Raw genomic sequence first — 17396 nt, 5'->3', positions numbered from 1 at the left:
ATGCACAGCAATAGAGGGTGTACAGGCAGAATAGCTCCATAACAATGTCACCTGGCAGATGCAACATGGCAGCACACGGGAGCCATATAGCCACCGTTCATGGTAATAAAGCCTCCGTCTCCATGGGGATGACCCCTTCAAGTTCATGTTACTTCTGCTGGCCTAATTTTTCTTTTTTTTTCTTTCTAATTAGCCCTTTAAACTGTTTTCTCACAGTACAATTTAGTGAAGTACAATTTAGAAGAATATGAGACAACAATTTGAACCAATGAATATTTGTTCTCTCCGTACAGGGATCCTGTTGATGATGAATATTTGTGAGGAAGTCAACGTCTATGAATTTCTGCCATCTTTACGTCAAACAGACCGGTGTTATTATTTCAAACCATACTTTGACTCTGCCTGTACTTTTGGAGGTTACCATCCACTTATCTACGAGAAAAATGTATTTAAAAAACTCAACCAAGGAACTAAGGAAGATGTTTATGAGAAAGGCAAAGTGACCTTGCCTGGAATGAGGCAGCATTTGCCTAAAGCTGGGTAGCAAATATGGAGGATCATTTAGACCGGTCTTAATAAGGCCCTGCGCTGACAGTGGACCCGCCAACGTTATTTAGAGGCGCCAGCCTTTACATATCTTTGGCGGATCCACCGCTGCTTCTAAATCTACTCTAGCTCTCTTGTTGATGTAGATTTAGACCATTCTCTATGCCTAAAACAGACAGAAAATGATGAATAAGATGGGCCTGCCAACCCGTCCTCTTTCCTTGGCCACGCCACAACCACTTTTGTAGACCTTGAGTGAGCGGAGAAAAGTTGCAGATTGTGGCGCAAAGAACCTTTGCACCACAATCTGCTCCAGAAATACGCCTAATATAGACATATTTCTGTAAGTCAATGACTAACAGAAGTGGAAGATTATAGGTTGTGCAGACTAACAAATCCAGGAAAGACGTTCTTACCATTTCTCAAGTGAACCGATGCACCTCACATGCACAGCAATCTATTTCTTGCTGATTACTGCATATAACGGTAGGGCAAACTTGTTTAGCAGCGCCATACAGAGAAAGTCATCACTGACATAATTCATTCAATTAAAGGGAACCTGTCACCTCCTAAATGCATGTAAACCCGCCAGCAGTACCTCAGGGTAGCCCGCAGTGTGATACTAATCATACTTTTCATCCTGCAGCCCGATGCTGCATAAGGTCAGAAAACGATCTTTTATCCTCCGTCCGGGCTAATTTGCACGTCAGCTTGCAGTGAAGGGGGCAGCGGCCAACTTGCTTCAAGTCAAGGTAACTACGCCCCCTCTTGACTTTGAGTGACAGCTCGCAATTCGGCTTGACTTTCCGAAGTCTCGCGGATGTGCGGTGCCCTCTGTTTTACTGCGCGATCCCATCGTTGCTCACATTATAAAGTGAATAAATGTGAGGTACCCAGTGTTCTGTGATCCTTCATTTTCTTCCTCCCTCCTGTTTTGCCTGTGAGTTCTCAAAGTAAAATGTTGCTGGGCATCTTTTTACGCAATTTGTCCAAGTCTAAATAAAATTTAGATTTGTTTGAAAATTTTGGGGTGAAATTTGTAATGAATCCAGTTAGTTTAGAAACAATTCATTCATCTCTAAACCAAGTGGAATCAATAGCTGTTTTTTGGAAGAGGAAACTGCAGATGCTGACTACTTGGGTCTCTTCCCACATAACCTCATTCTCCACTATTGCTGAGGAAAAGCTTTCTACCATACAATGCAAATGCTACCTCAACAACTGTGCCTAATCCCATCCCACCTCATTCTTAATGTTACCACTTTGCTTATCCCAGACCTAACCCACCTCTTCAACCTGTCACTAACAACTAGTGTCTTCCCTTCTTGATACCGTCTTAAGAAGCCTTCCCTAGATCTGTTCTTTCTTTCCAGCTATTACCTCATCTTGCTACTCTCATACTCATACATTAGCTCCACCCATTTTTGGCCCTGGAATGCCCAAATATGCCTTTGAAAATCAAGGACAGTCTCTGTAAATTTGGGACAGTTGGCAACTATGTACTCCCATCTGCATAAAAATTCCTAGAACAACTTCTGTTAGTTTAGTTACATAGTAACTATTACAGTGATGTACTGGCAGTGGCGTAGCGTGGGTTGCCAGCCAGTAGACATGCCTCTTTTTACCAACCTGCACAGAACATCATGATGCTGGCTAGACTCAGCATGTTAAGACAAGGGAATTGTGCACACCATGGCTTATACCTGTTATGAGTTCTGGGGCCGCATTGTTCTGATGAGAGGCCCTAGAATTCAGAACAGACATAGTGTGACCTGGGGCCAGCTGCGGCAATGTGGGCTTATAGAGGCCCTCAGTGGCTTAAAGGGAAGGGCTGATTCTATCCTTTCTGCTGTCCAACAACTCTCCCAGCCCTAGTGTTAAAGAGATATTTGCATTGACATTACATACAACTCTACAAAACATGCAGGATAATACAGCACACATACCTCTTACATCCAGTGACGTCTCCTCTGATGTATATGTTCTCTTTCCTCATCTTCTCCTTTCAAAGATCAGACCTCCATGATTATTTCTTCAAGGCATATCTCATTTCTGCAGAGTTTAACACACAGACATCTTAGTTTCCTCACTTTTCTATAATCCTCCCCCTTTTTGTGCCCCAACATTGTCATGCTGCTACCCCCAATACTTTGCCCACTGTGCTCCCCAATACTATACTGCAGACAACATTATCATGCAGATAATCCCCCCAATAGTAATAGTGCTTCCATACTGTCCTCAATAGTAATAGTGCCCCTACAGTACCCCCAATAGCAACCCCATTAGCAATGCCCTCCATATTATGCTCAATCATAATGCTCCCACAGCACCCCTAATATAAGACCCCTCGATAAGGCCTCTATAGAGCCCACAGAAGTAATAAGGCTGATCTATAAGGCATCCCTATAGTGCCCCCAGTAGTTATAATGCCCCCTGTAGAAGCCGCAGTATTTCTAAACCCCCACTGCAGTGCCCCCCTGTATTATAACGCCCCTCACCCCATATTGTCTATATGTATATTGCCCTCTGTATTTATAATATATATAATGGCCGCTCTGTATTATTAGTATATATAGTTCCCCCTCTGTCTTATTAGTAGATAATGGCCCCCTGTTTATTAATATATAAAATTCCCCTTCCGGAGTATATTAAATGTTCTCCCCCATTCCCATTGTGCCCCTAATACTGCATGCATTAACATCTAAATAAACATTAAAAATAAAATACTCACCTGTAATCCTCTCTTTGTCATCACCTATGACCTGAGTTCCAGCGTCCTGGTGCAGGCAGTCACACTGTGCCCTCCTGCACCACTCACCACGTCATCCCGCAAGACAGGGCGCAGGAGGTCATGTAAGGTACCCCCTCTATACAATCTTACACAGCCCCCCCTCCATACAATCCTACACTGCCTTCTCCATACAATCTTAGACACCTTCAATCTTGCACAAAAAAAACTCTTAATTCACAGCCCCCCCCTGTCCTCACTCAGCACATCCACAGTATTCACATGTACCTCGGCTCCTCCTCAGAGTCTCCTGTACTGACAGACGCTGTTTCTTTCTCCCTCCCTGCGCTGACACTCCTGAGAAGCTGTCATGGATGGTGTTGCAGAAAACTAGAAGACACAAATAAAGATCCGACTGACTTGATCCCAAACTAAGGAACATAAGGGTGAGCCCTATAAAAGCCCTAGAGCTCTCCCTGACTGCTCAGCCCATGCAAAGATCTTAATGATAGAAAATTGCATGCCCTCGTACCTAGACTGTGTGACACCTGAAAACCCTATAATAGTGAGGGGACACGACCACCGGCTCCCTACACTTAATACGGAGGGAGTCAGGGTCACCTAGGATCAAGCCAAGAGGAAAATGCAAATAAAGGAACAGACTTATCTGAGGAACCAGCAGTTGCAGCATCTAGCAGTGAGCACAATCTAGGAAGTTGTATAAACCGCAAAGTGATGCAGTATGGGAGGGGATATAAAGGGATGCAATCGGTGCAACTAGATAACAGCTGAGAGAGGGAAACGAGATGACAAAACGAAACCAAAACAAAAGAACCTCAAGCAAGAGGTACTGAAGAATGTCTGTCAGAGCTTCTCAGAGATCTGGCGGTGACAGCAGCCATCCGTGACTGGACCTCCTTTTCTGTGCTGTGCGCTAGCTTCTGACCCATGTGACCTAGGAAATGGAATGTCACGTGATATTGTCAGTTGCAGCTGGTCCCTACCGTTCATGTGTTATAACCTTTACCCTGCCTGTAATGCACAACCGCTCCTCACTCTGCTCTGCAGCGCTGTGTGTTGGGGGGGGGGGGGGGGGCCCCCAACTGGCCCCTGTGTACAGGTCACTATGAAAAACCATCTGGATCAATCTTGAAGCTACATTATCACCAGGAGATAGTCCCTTACGTAAACATGCTGAAACGAGGAGTTGCAAGAAATGTGGCTCACTGTTTAAAGGTACTTCCTTTTTGTAGTGCCCTGGAGCAGGGGTACTTTGAAGTCTGGACATTTGTGGAGATATGTCCCAATTTATCTCATGCAAAGTCATCAACTCTTTACATTATTTCACTTTAATGGGTTAACTTGCATTGACTTAAACTGTGTAATACTTTGTAACTGCATTTTATATGCATGTTGTGATATATATCCTGTTCATTTGCACTGTGTTTGCACAGCACTATGGAAAGGGGTAATGAACACTGAGAGACTTTTGGCACTTTCTAGTTAATAATGAGACTCTAGTAATTTTCCACTTCTACCATAAGATTTAACCCATTTGCTACATGTACGGTGCTGGTGGGGTCTTTAAAAATGGAGCCCAGTCGCAGTGCAGTGGGCGCAATTGCCAACAGGTCTCTATTTCAAACAGCAGAGGCCCCAGGCTAATGTCCGTGACCGGCAATAATGCAGATCGCGGACATTACAGCCTTTAGATGCCATGTTCAAGTGTGATCACAGCATCCAAAGGATGAAAAACATGGCATTTCTGGATTAAGACCGGCAGGCCAACATAGGAGAACAGTAGTCAGAGAATTACTATACTCCTTATGGGAGTATAGTAATGTTCAGTAATAAACAAAGTAGTGGATATTGTAGCCTCCTAGAGGGGCTACAAAAAATAAATAAAAAAAGGTAATAAAAAAAAAGATATATATATATATATATATATATATATATAAATATAAACATTTTAATCCCCCTTTCCTTTGAATAAAAAATAAATACATAAATAATAAAAAAAAATGTAAACATCATGGGCATTATTGCATCCGAAAACAACCGTACTATTAAAATATAAAAATATTTTTCCAATACGTTGGATGGCGTAACGGAAAAAAGGTATCAAAATGGTCAATTCGCAATTTTTTCATCGCTTCTTTTACCCCCAAAAATTGAATAAAATGTGATCAAAAGGCACACACACTCCAGAATGGTATCAATAAAAACTACAGATCATCCCACAAAAAATAGCCCCCACACAGCTCAGTAGACTTAACTATAAAAATTTTATAGGGGTCAGAATATGGTGATGTAAAAACATATTTTTTTCCAAAGTTTTATTGTATTTTAAAACCTATACATATGTGGTATCATTGTAATTGTACTGACCCAGCGAATGAAGGGCACAGGTCAGTTTTGCTGCATAGGAAACGCCTTAGGGACAAAACCTGTAAACCTGTGGAGGAATTGCATTTTCTTTCCAACTCCACCCCATTTGGAATTTTTCCCCCACTTCCGACTACGCTGTTTGCCATATTAAATAGTGGCCATATTAAATAGTATGCCATATTAAAAAGCACACCTTGTCCTACAAAAAGACAAGCCCATATATCATATGGATATGTGAATGAAAAAATAAAAAAGTTATGGGTCGAGGAAACCTCTAGTATCCAAAGGGTTAAAGAAGAACATGTTTTGGAGGGGAAAAGCTGAGTTTCTTCACTCCACCCCTCCCACTAGAAAGTTCTAGTTTAGCCACAAACTGTATATAAGGAGAGCAGTCAGAGCCCCTAGTGTTCTGCAGTTAGGGAACAGTGGTTGGAAGAGTAGACTCTGGTAGACTATTGAGTGACCACAAGAAAACGCTGAGACATAGATACTCTACCGCAGACCCTGGATCATCAGCCTGGGACCAGCGTACCAGCCTTCTGAGAGAGAGGGACAGCTAGCTCAGACCTTTCCTCAGCATCAAATCCTTCTTCTGTCAGGAGGGAGACTGGAGAACCCAGTCCAATGCCTCGCCTGTATTGTTTTGTGCCTGAATTCCTCCAGTAAAAAAGAACACTGGTTTACTGCAGACCCTCACTCTCTGTGCTTATTTCCCATTGGGTTGCACCACAACTTACCATCCCTTCCGGAGAGCAGCAACAAGTGGCTCACGTGCCAATTACCACACAATTTCACAATAAAATCATGCATTAATTGGCTGCCATGATTCGGCCTGACCTTGCTACTTGTGACCGCATGAGAGGGCCAGCAGGGATGAGCTGCCTTTGACCAGAATCATTTCCCTTTTTAGCCACAGGGGGTTGACTCCATAAAATTACTTAACCAATCAGAAAGCCTATACAGTATAACCTCATCATAAATAACAAATAGTCTGTTAGTGGGGACAGATTTCTTGTAGGTTTTAAGATTACACTGTTGATGGGAGATTGCCACGGCATGTATTTAAAGGGGTTGTCTCACTCCAGCAAGTGGAATTCATCATGTAGAGAAAGTTAATACAAGGCACTTCCTAATGTATTGTGATTGTCCATATTGCTTCCTTTGCTGGCTTGATTCATTTTTCCATCACATTATACACTGCTTGTTTCCATGGTTACCACCACCCTGCAATTCAGCAGTGGTGGTCGTGCTTGCACTTAAAGTGACACAACCCCTTTAAGGACAGCACAACAAAAAGCCCAAACATCAGCAAAAAGAATAATTATTTTACTGGCCATCCAGTTCATTCACAATTATTCTTAAGGGGTTGTCTTAGCCATAATTACTCATTTTACTATAAAATATACTGGCCCAGATTCAAGAAGCACTTGCGCGGGAACAAGTGTGATTTGCGCCGCGCAAGTACTGATTTGCTCCTATGCAAATTTGCGGCTGATTCTGTAAACCAGTTAAGCCTGAAATGCGGTCATTTTCCCGCGCACGCAGCCTAGCTGATCCTGCGCAATTTTCGTGCAATTTTGCGCGGGGTGTAAGTTGCGCCTTCATGGAATTCCCTCAGCGAATATGCAAATTAGGTACTGCCGATGATTCAGAAACATGCGCGTGTGATGCGCATCTTGCGCTGGAAGCGTGCAAGCTTTTTTCCCTGGGCAAACTTGCTCCTGTTAAAAGCAGGGGCAAGTTAGCAAAAGATGGCCAAATGTCATCTGAAGGAGCGCGCAACTTCAGCAGCACCTAGACAGACGATCTGAACAAGCAGAGCACCCACATTTTCGGGACCTCACATCTGTGCACCAACATGCCAGGGGCAGCTATGGTTCTTGATATTCTATTGACTGAGCCGACTCGTAGGAGGGCACGGGAGAGGATTTACAGAGGGCGCTACAACCTTTTTCAGATGACTGATACTGAGGTGTATCGCATGTTTCGCTTTAGCCCTGAAGTCATCCTTGAGTTGGTAACAATCCTGCAGGATGACATCAGCAGCCCGACCCATCGGGGACAGGCAGTGCAGCCACTGGTGAAGGTAGTGGCAACCCTTCATTTTTTGGCAACTGGCTCATTTCAGCGCACAGGTGGAGTGGTGGCGGGGATGTCCCAATCCAGCATGAGCAGGTGTGTGCACCAAGTGATCCCTGCAATACTCAGACGAATGGGCACACAATTTATCAAACCAACCACGGCTGACGTGCGGCAGAAGGCAATCAGTGATTTTTATTTATTAGCCAGATTTCCACGCACTGTGGGTGCAATAGATTGTACCCATGTGGCACTACGCCCCCCCCCCCCGGCACCTCGAGCATATCTACTGCAACAGGAAACATTGGCATTCGATAAATGTGCAGATGATTGTGGATGCACATGGCCTCATATGGCATGTCCGTGCCAAACACCCAGGGTGAAGCCATGACAGTTTTATTTACCGACACAGCCCCATCCCAACCGAGTTTGACCAGAACATGTATGGAGACAGCTGGCTGATTGGTGAGTGACATGGGTGTCAGGTATGACTGCCCCCCCCCCCCCCCATGATGCACACATCACAAGGGGCACATGCACGACTAACATCCTCCTGTCTTTTCCCTTCCAGGTGACTCTGCCTATGCCCTGGGACCTCACATGATGACCCCATTTCGTAACCCTCAAACACCAGGAGAGGAAAGATATAACGAAGCCCATGCACGTACCCGTGCGGTGGTGGAGCGCACATTTGGCATCCTTAAATCTCGATTCAGATGTCTGGATAAATCAGGGGGGACCCTATTGTATTCACCCAACTTTGTATGCCAAATCGTAGGGGCATGTAGTATTCTCCACAATTTAGCTCAAAGAAGGGGCATGCACATTGAGCTACGCAATGACCTTACCCCCGAACCACGCAACCCCCCCCCCCCCAAGAAACACTACCGGATCTTCTGAGGGAAGAGCAATCCGGAATGGTCTTGTGGAACGTCTCTTTGCACATTAAACACACCCTGATCTTGTCACAAGTATAATGCATGTATGTACACCACTGTAGTCCCTAGCACACACCCGACACATGCACCCCCAATTGGATTAGACCCAACAATACCCCATGGTATTAGGGAGCAGCAACGCCGCGTCAAGGCTCCAATTATGTTGCTGTCCATTCATACACCTTTCACATGGCAGAGGGTGACACCCCTTTTCCAGCAGGAGTGCCACCCCCCCCCCCCCCATTCACACACCAGTCACACTGTAGTATACACTCCTCACCGTGTGTAGGGACTACAAATAAATCTAAAAACTCATATCCTGAGCATATAAAAAAAAAATAATCTCATACCCTGAGCATATCGAAAAATAATAAAAAAAATCATATTGTGTTGAGCAAAAAAATGTAGACATAAAATTATTTTTTTGTTTTTTTCTTTGGGCCAAGGGTGCCCCGGCTCTGGCTCCTCAATCTCCGTGGTGCGGAGGAGGCATGGGGTGGGGATGGAGGGGTGGGGGGAGGAGGGGGGGGAGGAGCATCAACCCCTACTTCCACACTCCTTGCAGGTGGTGGCTGCATGCCCTCCATGGCGTTGGCCAGGTGGGCAAGGATGGTGTTGGTCTGGGCCAACATCCGCATTTGGCGGGTGGTGGTATCCCGCTGATGCCGGCGGGTAACTCTCGCCTCCTCCTGCACTGCAGCGGTGTTGGCCTGCACAGCAGCGGTATTGGCCTCCACCGCAGCTGTCATCCTGCTTAACAAAGCTGGTGTGGTCTCCAGAGCCACCAAGCAGGTGACTATGGCCTTAGAGTTGCCACTAATTTCCCCCAGGCTCTGTGCCACATGTTTGTCCCGGTCCTCATGCAGGGTGAGGGCATGCTGCATAGAGGTGGAGGTGGATGCCATGCTGTCCGCCAGACGACGCACCTCTCCCACCATGGCCCCTATATGGCGGGTCTGCAGGGCCTGCTCCTCCAGCAGACCGTCACGGAGGCTGGAGGATATATGCCTCGTTTTGGACAGAGCCTTCCTGGGAGGAGAGGCTCGGCCACGGACAGAGGGAGAAGGGGAGGGGTCCACAAGGGAGGGGCTTGCCCTGGAGGGGCTTGCCCTGGAGGGGGATGACGTGCTGGGCGGGGGGGTGGTGGGTTGCACAGGGATGGTGGTATCCTCCTGGAGGGAGCCAGAGTCCTCCTGGATGAGGAAAAAGGAATCCTCCTCCAATACCACTTGCTCCTCCATACTTGGCCCCGGTATGATCTCCTCCTGGACCAGCATAGCCAGAATGTCCATGGGGCCTGACTGGACCACTGGCTCTGGTCTGGATGGGCTGGGTCGAGCCGCAGCCGAAGACGGCCCAGCTTCTTCTTCCTCATCACCACCTGTGGATGACACCAAAACGACATATTTTGCTGGTGCAACACACTTCTCATATGTTCACTTGTACCCCCTCCCATGATGCACAGCAGATATGAAAGAAAAATAACTTACCAGTCCCCAAGTTCCCAACAGTGGAGTCGTACCCTTCAAGTCCCTCCACCTGCTCCTGCACGAACGTTTGTGCAATAAGCTGCTCCTCCTGATTGAGCCGGATCATACATCGCGGACCACCTCCCGTGCCACCGGTATGCTTCCTGATAAGAGCCAGTTTTTCACGGACCCTGCGCTTCATATCATTTAATTTCTTCTGGATGTCATCCCAGGTACGCACTTCATTACCCAGGGCATTGATGTCCAGGGCAATGGCTTCATATATAGCCCTCCTTTGGGCAATGGTGGTGTTTGCCCGCTGGGCACCATATAGGACTTCCTTATGCTGCTGGAGTGCAGCAATCAGGATGTCCATCTCTGCAGCCACAAAGTTGGCCTTCCTTATTTTGGTCCCTTTGGGAGGTGCCATGTCTTGCAAAAGGGCTGAATTTCCTTGCTCAGGGGGGGGGGTAGGAAAAAGCAGGATGAAATTCAGCAAAGAACCTGCGCAAGTCTGCTCCTATTTATTTGCTCAGTGCAAGCAGCTGAGCAGGATTTGCCCTGAAATTATGCTAGCAAACCTCTGCTGAGCCGAAAATTCCTCATTTACATAGGGGCACACCCACTTTGACTTGCACGGCCTTGCGCCCTCAGCTTTGCCTTAAACAGGAGCAAATTAAATGAACAAACGATTCCTGAATCAGGTGGCAATTTGGCAAAATTGCTCCAGCGCAGAGAAATTCAGCTGAGCGGCTCAGGTGTAAGTAATGGGCAAATCTACCTGAATCTGGGCCACTGTATGTATTATGTATTTGTATTAATTGTTATATTATGTTCATTACTTTTATAACCCCCAGCTGGCTAAGGACACAGTTTGAACTGGATATAAATTGCAGGTGTGGTTTAGTCATACAAATGTTTTTGATTTTTAGTAAAATGCATTTTATTGCCAACTTATAAGATGGATCTGTCACTATTACTGACATATCTGTTTATATGTACTTGTTTCCCCCATAAAATATCAATTCTGGAGCATTTCTTTCCATAACTCTGCATTATACCATTCCGCTACTTTTCCTCCATAATGTTTATGAATAAATTGCAAATTGTGTTACCAGTTGGGAGGGGGGTGTCACTACTGGACAGATTGGACAGACTGTCAGACTGTGCAGAGACACACCCTGAACTGGTATCACTCAAGTATCATTTTAGGCTACTTTCACACTAACATTTTGGCTTTTTGTTTGTGAGATCCGTTCAGGGTTCTCACAAGCGGTCTAAAATGGACCAGTTTTGCCCTAATGCATTCTGAATGGAAAAGGATTCGCTCAGAATGCATCAGTTACGTTCCGTCTCTCCAATTCCGCTTTGGAGGCAGATAACAAAATGCTGCTTGCAGCGTTTTGATTTCCGTCTGATGAAACTGAGCCAAACGGATCCGTTCTGACACACAATGTAAGTCAATGGGGGCGGATCCAGGGCCGGCGCTATAATAATGCAGACCAAGCGGTTGCCTTAGGGCACAGAGATGGGGGAACGGAAAAATGAAACTTCTCCCCTTATGTGGCGAATACTAATGAAGCGCTTCCATTTTGGAAGTGCTTCATTAGTACCGGAGGACTGGAAAGTGATGAAGGATCTGTACTCACCGCTTCCTGGTCCTGCGCTCGGCTGTCTGCTGTACAGGGCTGTGCACTATGTGACCTCACTGTGCGCAGCCTTCACAGCTGACAGCCGAGAACCAGGAAGAAGAGAGAGCGCTGGTGGTGAGGAGCGGCGGTGTCCAGGAGCTGGAGAGGTAAGTTATTTGTGCTGATGGCTGACATGGGGGGGCATGATGGCTGACATGGGGGCATGGTGGCTGACATGGGGGCATGGTGGCTGACATGGGGGCATGGTGGCTGACATGGGGGCATGATGACTGACATGGGAGAATGATGGCTGACATCTGTGGCTTACGGATGACATGGGGGCCTGATGGCTGACATGGGGGCCTGATGGCTAACATGGGGGCCTGATGGCTGACATTGGGGGCTGATGGCTGACATGGGGGCATGATGGCTGACAAAGGGGGCATGATGGCTGACATGGGGCATGATGGCTGACATGGGGGCATGATGGCTGACATGGGAGAATGATGGCTGACATGGGGGGCTGATGGCTGACATCTAGGGCTTACGGCTGACAAGGGGGCCTGATGGCTGACATGGAAGCCTGATGGCTGACATGGGGGCATGATGGCTGACATGGGGGGCTGATGGTTGACATGAGGGGCTGATGGCTGACGTGGGGGGCTGATAACTGACATGGGGGGCTGATGGCTGACATGGGGGTCATGATGGCTAACATGGGGGGCATGATGGCTGACATGGGGGCACGATGCCTGACATGGGGCATGATGGCTGACATGGGGGCATGATGGATGGGGGCATGATGACTGACATGGGAGAATGATGGCTGATATCTGGGGCTTACGGCTGACAGCCGAGAACCAGGAAGAAGAGAGAGCGCTGGTGGTGAGGAGCGGCGGCGTCCAGGAGCAGGAGAGGTAAGTTATTTTTTTTTACTTTATTTGTGCTGATGGCTGACATGGGGGGCATGATGGTTGACATGGGGGGCTGATGGCTGACATGGGGGGGCATGATGGCTGACATGGGGGCATGATGACTGACATGGGAGAATGATGGCTGACATGGGGGGCATGATGGCTGACATGGGGGGCATGATGCCTGACATGGGGCATGATGCCTGACATGGGGGCATGATGGATGGGGGCATGATGACTGACATGGGAGAATGATGGCTGATATCTGGGGCTTACGGCTGACATGGGGGCCTGATGGCTGACATGGGGGCCTGATGGCTAACATGGGGGCCTGATGGCTAACATGGGGGCATGATGGCTGACATTGGGGGCTGATGGCTGACATGGGGGCATGATGGCTGACATAGGGGGCATGATGGCTGACATAGGGGGCATGATGGCTGACATAGGGGGCATGATGGCTGACATATGGGGCATGATGGCTGACATGGGGGCATGATGGCTGACATGGGAGAATGATGGCTGACATGGGGGGCTGATGGCTGACATCTGGGGCTTACGGCTGACATGGGGGCCTGATGGCTGACATGGGTGCCTGATGGCTGACATGGGGGCCTGATGGCTGACATGGGGGGCATGATGACTGACATGGGGGGCATGATGGCTGACATGGGGGGCTGATGGCTGACATGGGGGCTGATGGCTGACATGGGGGGCTAATAACTGACATGCGGGGCTGATGGCTGACATGGGGGGCATGATGGCTGACATGGGGGGCATGATGGCTGACATGGGGGCATGATGGCTGACATGGGGGGCATGATGGCTGACATAGGGGGCATGAGGGCTGACATGGGGGCATGATGCCTGACATGGGGCATGGTGGCTGACATGGGGGCATGATGGATGGGAGCTGATGGCTGACATGGGGGGCTGATGGCTGACATGGGGGGCTGATCTGAGGCATTGGGAGTCTGATCTGAGGTCTAATTAACATTGCTGGTCTGACCTGAGGTGCAATGGAAAATATTTTTTTCTTATTATTCTCCTCTAAATCCTAGGTGTGTCTTATGGGCCGGTGCGTCTTAGAGGGTGAAATATATGATCCTCAAACCAGCGATTGTCTGAAGCAGAGAGAAGATACCAGGACCACACAGAGGAGAAGCTAGCTGCTGCAGATGGGACCAGGGCCAGGTGAGCTGCGAGGGAGGGCGCCAAAATGTAGCTTCGCTTGTGTTGGCAAAAATCCTTGCACCGACCCTAGATGGATCCGTTTTATATGACACAATCTGGCACAATAGAAAACTGATCTATCCTCCATTGACTTTCAATGGTGTTAAAGACGGATCCGTCTTGGCTATGTTAAAGATAATGCAACCGGATCCGTTCTGAACGGATGCAGACGTTTGTATTATCTGAATAGATCCGCACCAAAACACGAGTGTGAAAGTAGCCTTAGTCACAAAGGTCTTGGAGGAATAACAGAGAAATAGCACAACACAGATTTTTAAGAAAAGATGCTCCACATTTGATATTTTATGGGTAAGCATTTGTGTTCAGGTCATTATAGACACAATGATGCTGATCATGAGTTCTTTTTATTACTTTGTTAATATCATAAAGCATTTTAAAGGGTTTCTATCACTTCGCTGCACATATTTAGCTGTCAGACACTAGCGATCCGCTAGTGTCTGCTCTGCCCAACCATCCTAATATAATTGTTTTTGGGGCAGCCGTTTTGCTAAAAAAAAGAACTTTTATTAATATGCTAATGAGCCTCTAGGTGCTATGGGGGCATCATTAGCACCTAGAGGCTCCGTCTACCTTCAGAAACTGCCGCCGCCCAGCGCGTCCCTCCAGCCCGCCCATCTCCTCCTGAATGCGATCCTCCTTGTGAGCGCCTGTATTCGGCGCATGTGCAGTGAATGTCTGACAGCTTCCCTGCTCAGACATCTCCACTGCGCCTGTTCCTCGGAGCACTATGGCGTCATCGCGCAGGCGCAGTGGAGATGTCTGAGCAAGGAAGCGGTCAGACATTCACTGCACATGCGCAGAATACATACGCTCACAAGGAGGATCGCATTCAGGAGGAGATGGGCGGGCTGGAGGGACGCGCTGGGCAGCGGCAGTTTCTGAAGGTAGACGGAGCCTCTAGGTGCTAATGACGCCCCCATAGCACCTAGAGGCTCATTAGCATATTAATAAAAGTTCTTTTTTTAGCAAAACGGCTGCCCCAAAAGCAATTATATTAGGATGGTTGGGCAGAGCAGACACTAGCGGATCGCTAGTGTCTGACAGCTAAATATGTGCAGCGAAGTGATAGAAACCCTTTAAGGGGAAAAAATGCTTTTGTTATTTGTTAATATTGTTAAACATTTTCCTTTTTAATTTAGTCTTACTTGGAGACTTGAGCCTCTATAAGTTCTTGAATGCTCAACGTCATATCATAGTGTATTATCTGTGTCAGCCTGAGGGATCATTTACATGACCATATGTATTTTGCAAAAAATACAGATGACGTCCATGTGACATCCGTGTTGCATCCGTTTGATTTTTTTTTTGCGGATCCATTGTAACAATGCCTATCCTTGTCCGAAAAACGGACAAGAATAGGACATGTTCTATTTTTTTTTTGTGGGGCTACAGAATGAACATACGGATGCGGATCATAAATGCGGTCACGTGAATGCACCCTAATGCTCACAGTCATCCCATTAGGTCTCTACTCTGAATAGCAGATCTGGGGACCATAGCATCCCAAGGTGACAGAGAGAGTTTGTGTATCCACCTGGTTCCAGTGGTCGCTTTTTCAGGCTTTATATGGACAAGTAGTGCACTGGACCTCTGTGGACTTCTGCCAGTGTTGTACTGTCACTGTCAGCGCTGATCCTTAACCCCTTCCCGACTGCAATCCGTTTATATACGCGCTATTTGCACATGCCCCGTGCAGCTAGCACGTCTATAAACGTCAAGCCAGCTCTTTAATCCAAGCTCTGCAAAACGCTTGGATTAAAGCTTCTGCCCCTGCACTGCTGCTGTCACGGACAGCATACAGTGCAGTAATGCCGGCAAGGGACCAATCAGAGTGGTCCCTTGCCGACAATCGATCCAATTGGTTAGTCTGTGCAGACTAACCAATTGGATCGCGGCAGTGGAAAAATGCCTGTTCCAGGCTCTGATCTGCGCTCTGCAGATCAGAGCCTGAAATCAGGTAGTGTCCTCGTGCCTACCTATCTGTGCGCCTCCTGTCCCCGCCTGCCACTGATGCAGTTCCCCCTGCCACCATCCATATTTATGCAGCCTGCCCCTGATGCGGTCCGCTCCCTCCCCGCCCCATACATTCATTCTGCCCCCATTTGCTCCTGCCCCTCAAAGCTGGCCATACCTTCCCCCTCCCCCTTTCCAGCGCTGCCCCCTGGGTGCATCAAGGTGGCTTTAAATGGGACATGGCATCTAAAACCAGTCCAGCAAGATCTGCCTTACAAAAACCATACGGCGCTCCTTTCCTTCTGCGCCCTGCCGTGTGCCCTTACATCAGTTTGCCCTTACATGTGGGGTGTTTACATGTGTGCCCTTACATGTGGGGTGTTTCTGTAAACCGCGGAATCAGGGTAATAAACATTGAGTTTTGTTTGGCTGTTAACCCTCAATGTGTTAAAGAAATTTTTTTAATAAAATGGAAAATCTGACAAAAAAGTGAAATTTAGAAATTTCATCTCCATTTTCCTTTAATTCTTGTGGAACACCTAAAGGGTTAACAAAGTTTGTAAAATCAGTTTTGAGTAACTTGAGGGGTGTAGTTTCTACAATGGGGTCATTTATTGGGGGGTTTCCACTACGTAAGCCCCACAAAGTGACTTTAGACCTGAACTGGTCCTTAAAAAGTGGGTTTTGGAAATTTTCTTAAAAATTGTAAGAATTGCTTCTAAACTTCTAAGCCTTCTAACGTCCTAAAAAAATAAAATGACATTTCCAAAATGATGCCAACATAAAGTATACATATGGGGAATGTTAAGTAATAAATATTTTATTAGGTATGACTTTCGGTTTTAGAAGCAGAAAAATAGAAATTTTGAAAATTTTGAATTTTTCTAAATTTTTGGTAAATTTGGGATTATTTCATAAATAAAGGTGAAATATATTGACTCAAATGTATGACTATCATGAAGTACACGAGAAAACAATCTCAGAATGGCTTGGATAAATAAAAGTGTTCCAAAGCTTACGTTATCCTTATATCGGTCAAAATCCTGAATATCGGCCGATAATATCAGTAAAATCGATAATCGGTCGATCCCTACTTCTTGCTATAAAAAAAAACAATGGCCTATCCTTTATTGCTCTCCGGAGAATCTGGCCAAGGCTCACAGAGGATCCTCCAAAAGAGGGTGATCCAGCAATTAATAGTTCTGCCACAGCCAAGTTCACCAGGAGATTGCAGATTAAGTTTCTGCCAGAGTTACAGCTGCAGAGAGCACCAAAGCTAGCAGTAACAGCAATGAGGATGTCACCAAGCTTAACAAAGGAATTTTGCCCACTCAAGTATGGGACCCAGGAGGAAGACTTCCAGCCCCTGCCAGAGGAGACCTCGTGCTGTGAGGAAAACTACCCATGTGGATTACAAATAACTTTATTACCTCATTTGGATTACAATAACTTATTTCCCTTGGATTACAATAATTTATTTCCCTTGGATTACAAAA

General features: G+C 46.8%; 1 protein-coding gene across 4 annotated transcripts in view; it reads left to right on the top strand.

The window, feature by feature from the left end:
* Positions 1-1569, top strand: part of LOC122935669 (beta-galactoside alpha-2,6-sialyltransferase 1-like) — a 418780-nt gene extending 417211 nt beyond the window's left edge. For all 4 annotated transcript variants that reach the window (XM_044291488.1, XM_044291489.1, XM_044291490.1 and 1 more), the window contains one exon: positions 294-1569. In XM_044291488.1, coding sequence (XP_044147423.1) covers positions 294-544 — 251 coding nt within the window. In that variant the 3' untranslated portion in view covers positions 545-1569. The remainder of the gene's footprint in view (positions 1-293) is intronic.
* The last annotated feature ends 15827 nt before the right edge of the window (positions 1570-17396 follow it).

Source organism: Bufo gargarizans, chromosome 4, assembly GCF_014858855.1.
Source record: "Bufo gargarizans isolate SCDJY-AF-19 chromosome 4, ASM1485885v1, whole genome shotgun sequence".
Lineage (NCBI taxonomy): Eukaryota > Metazoa > Chordata > Amphibia > Anura > Bufonidae > Bufo > Bufo gargarizans.
This window is presented reverse-complemented; position numbering and strand designations above follow the sequence as displayed.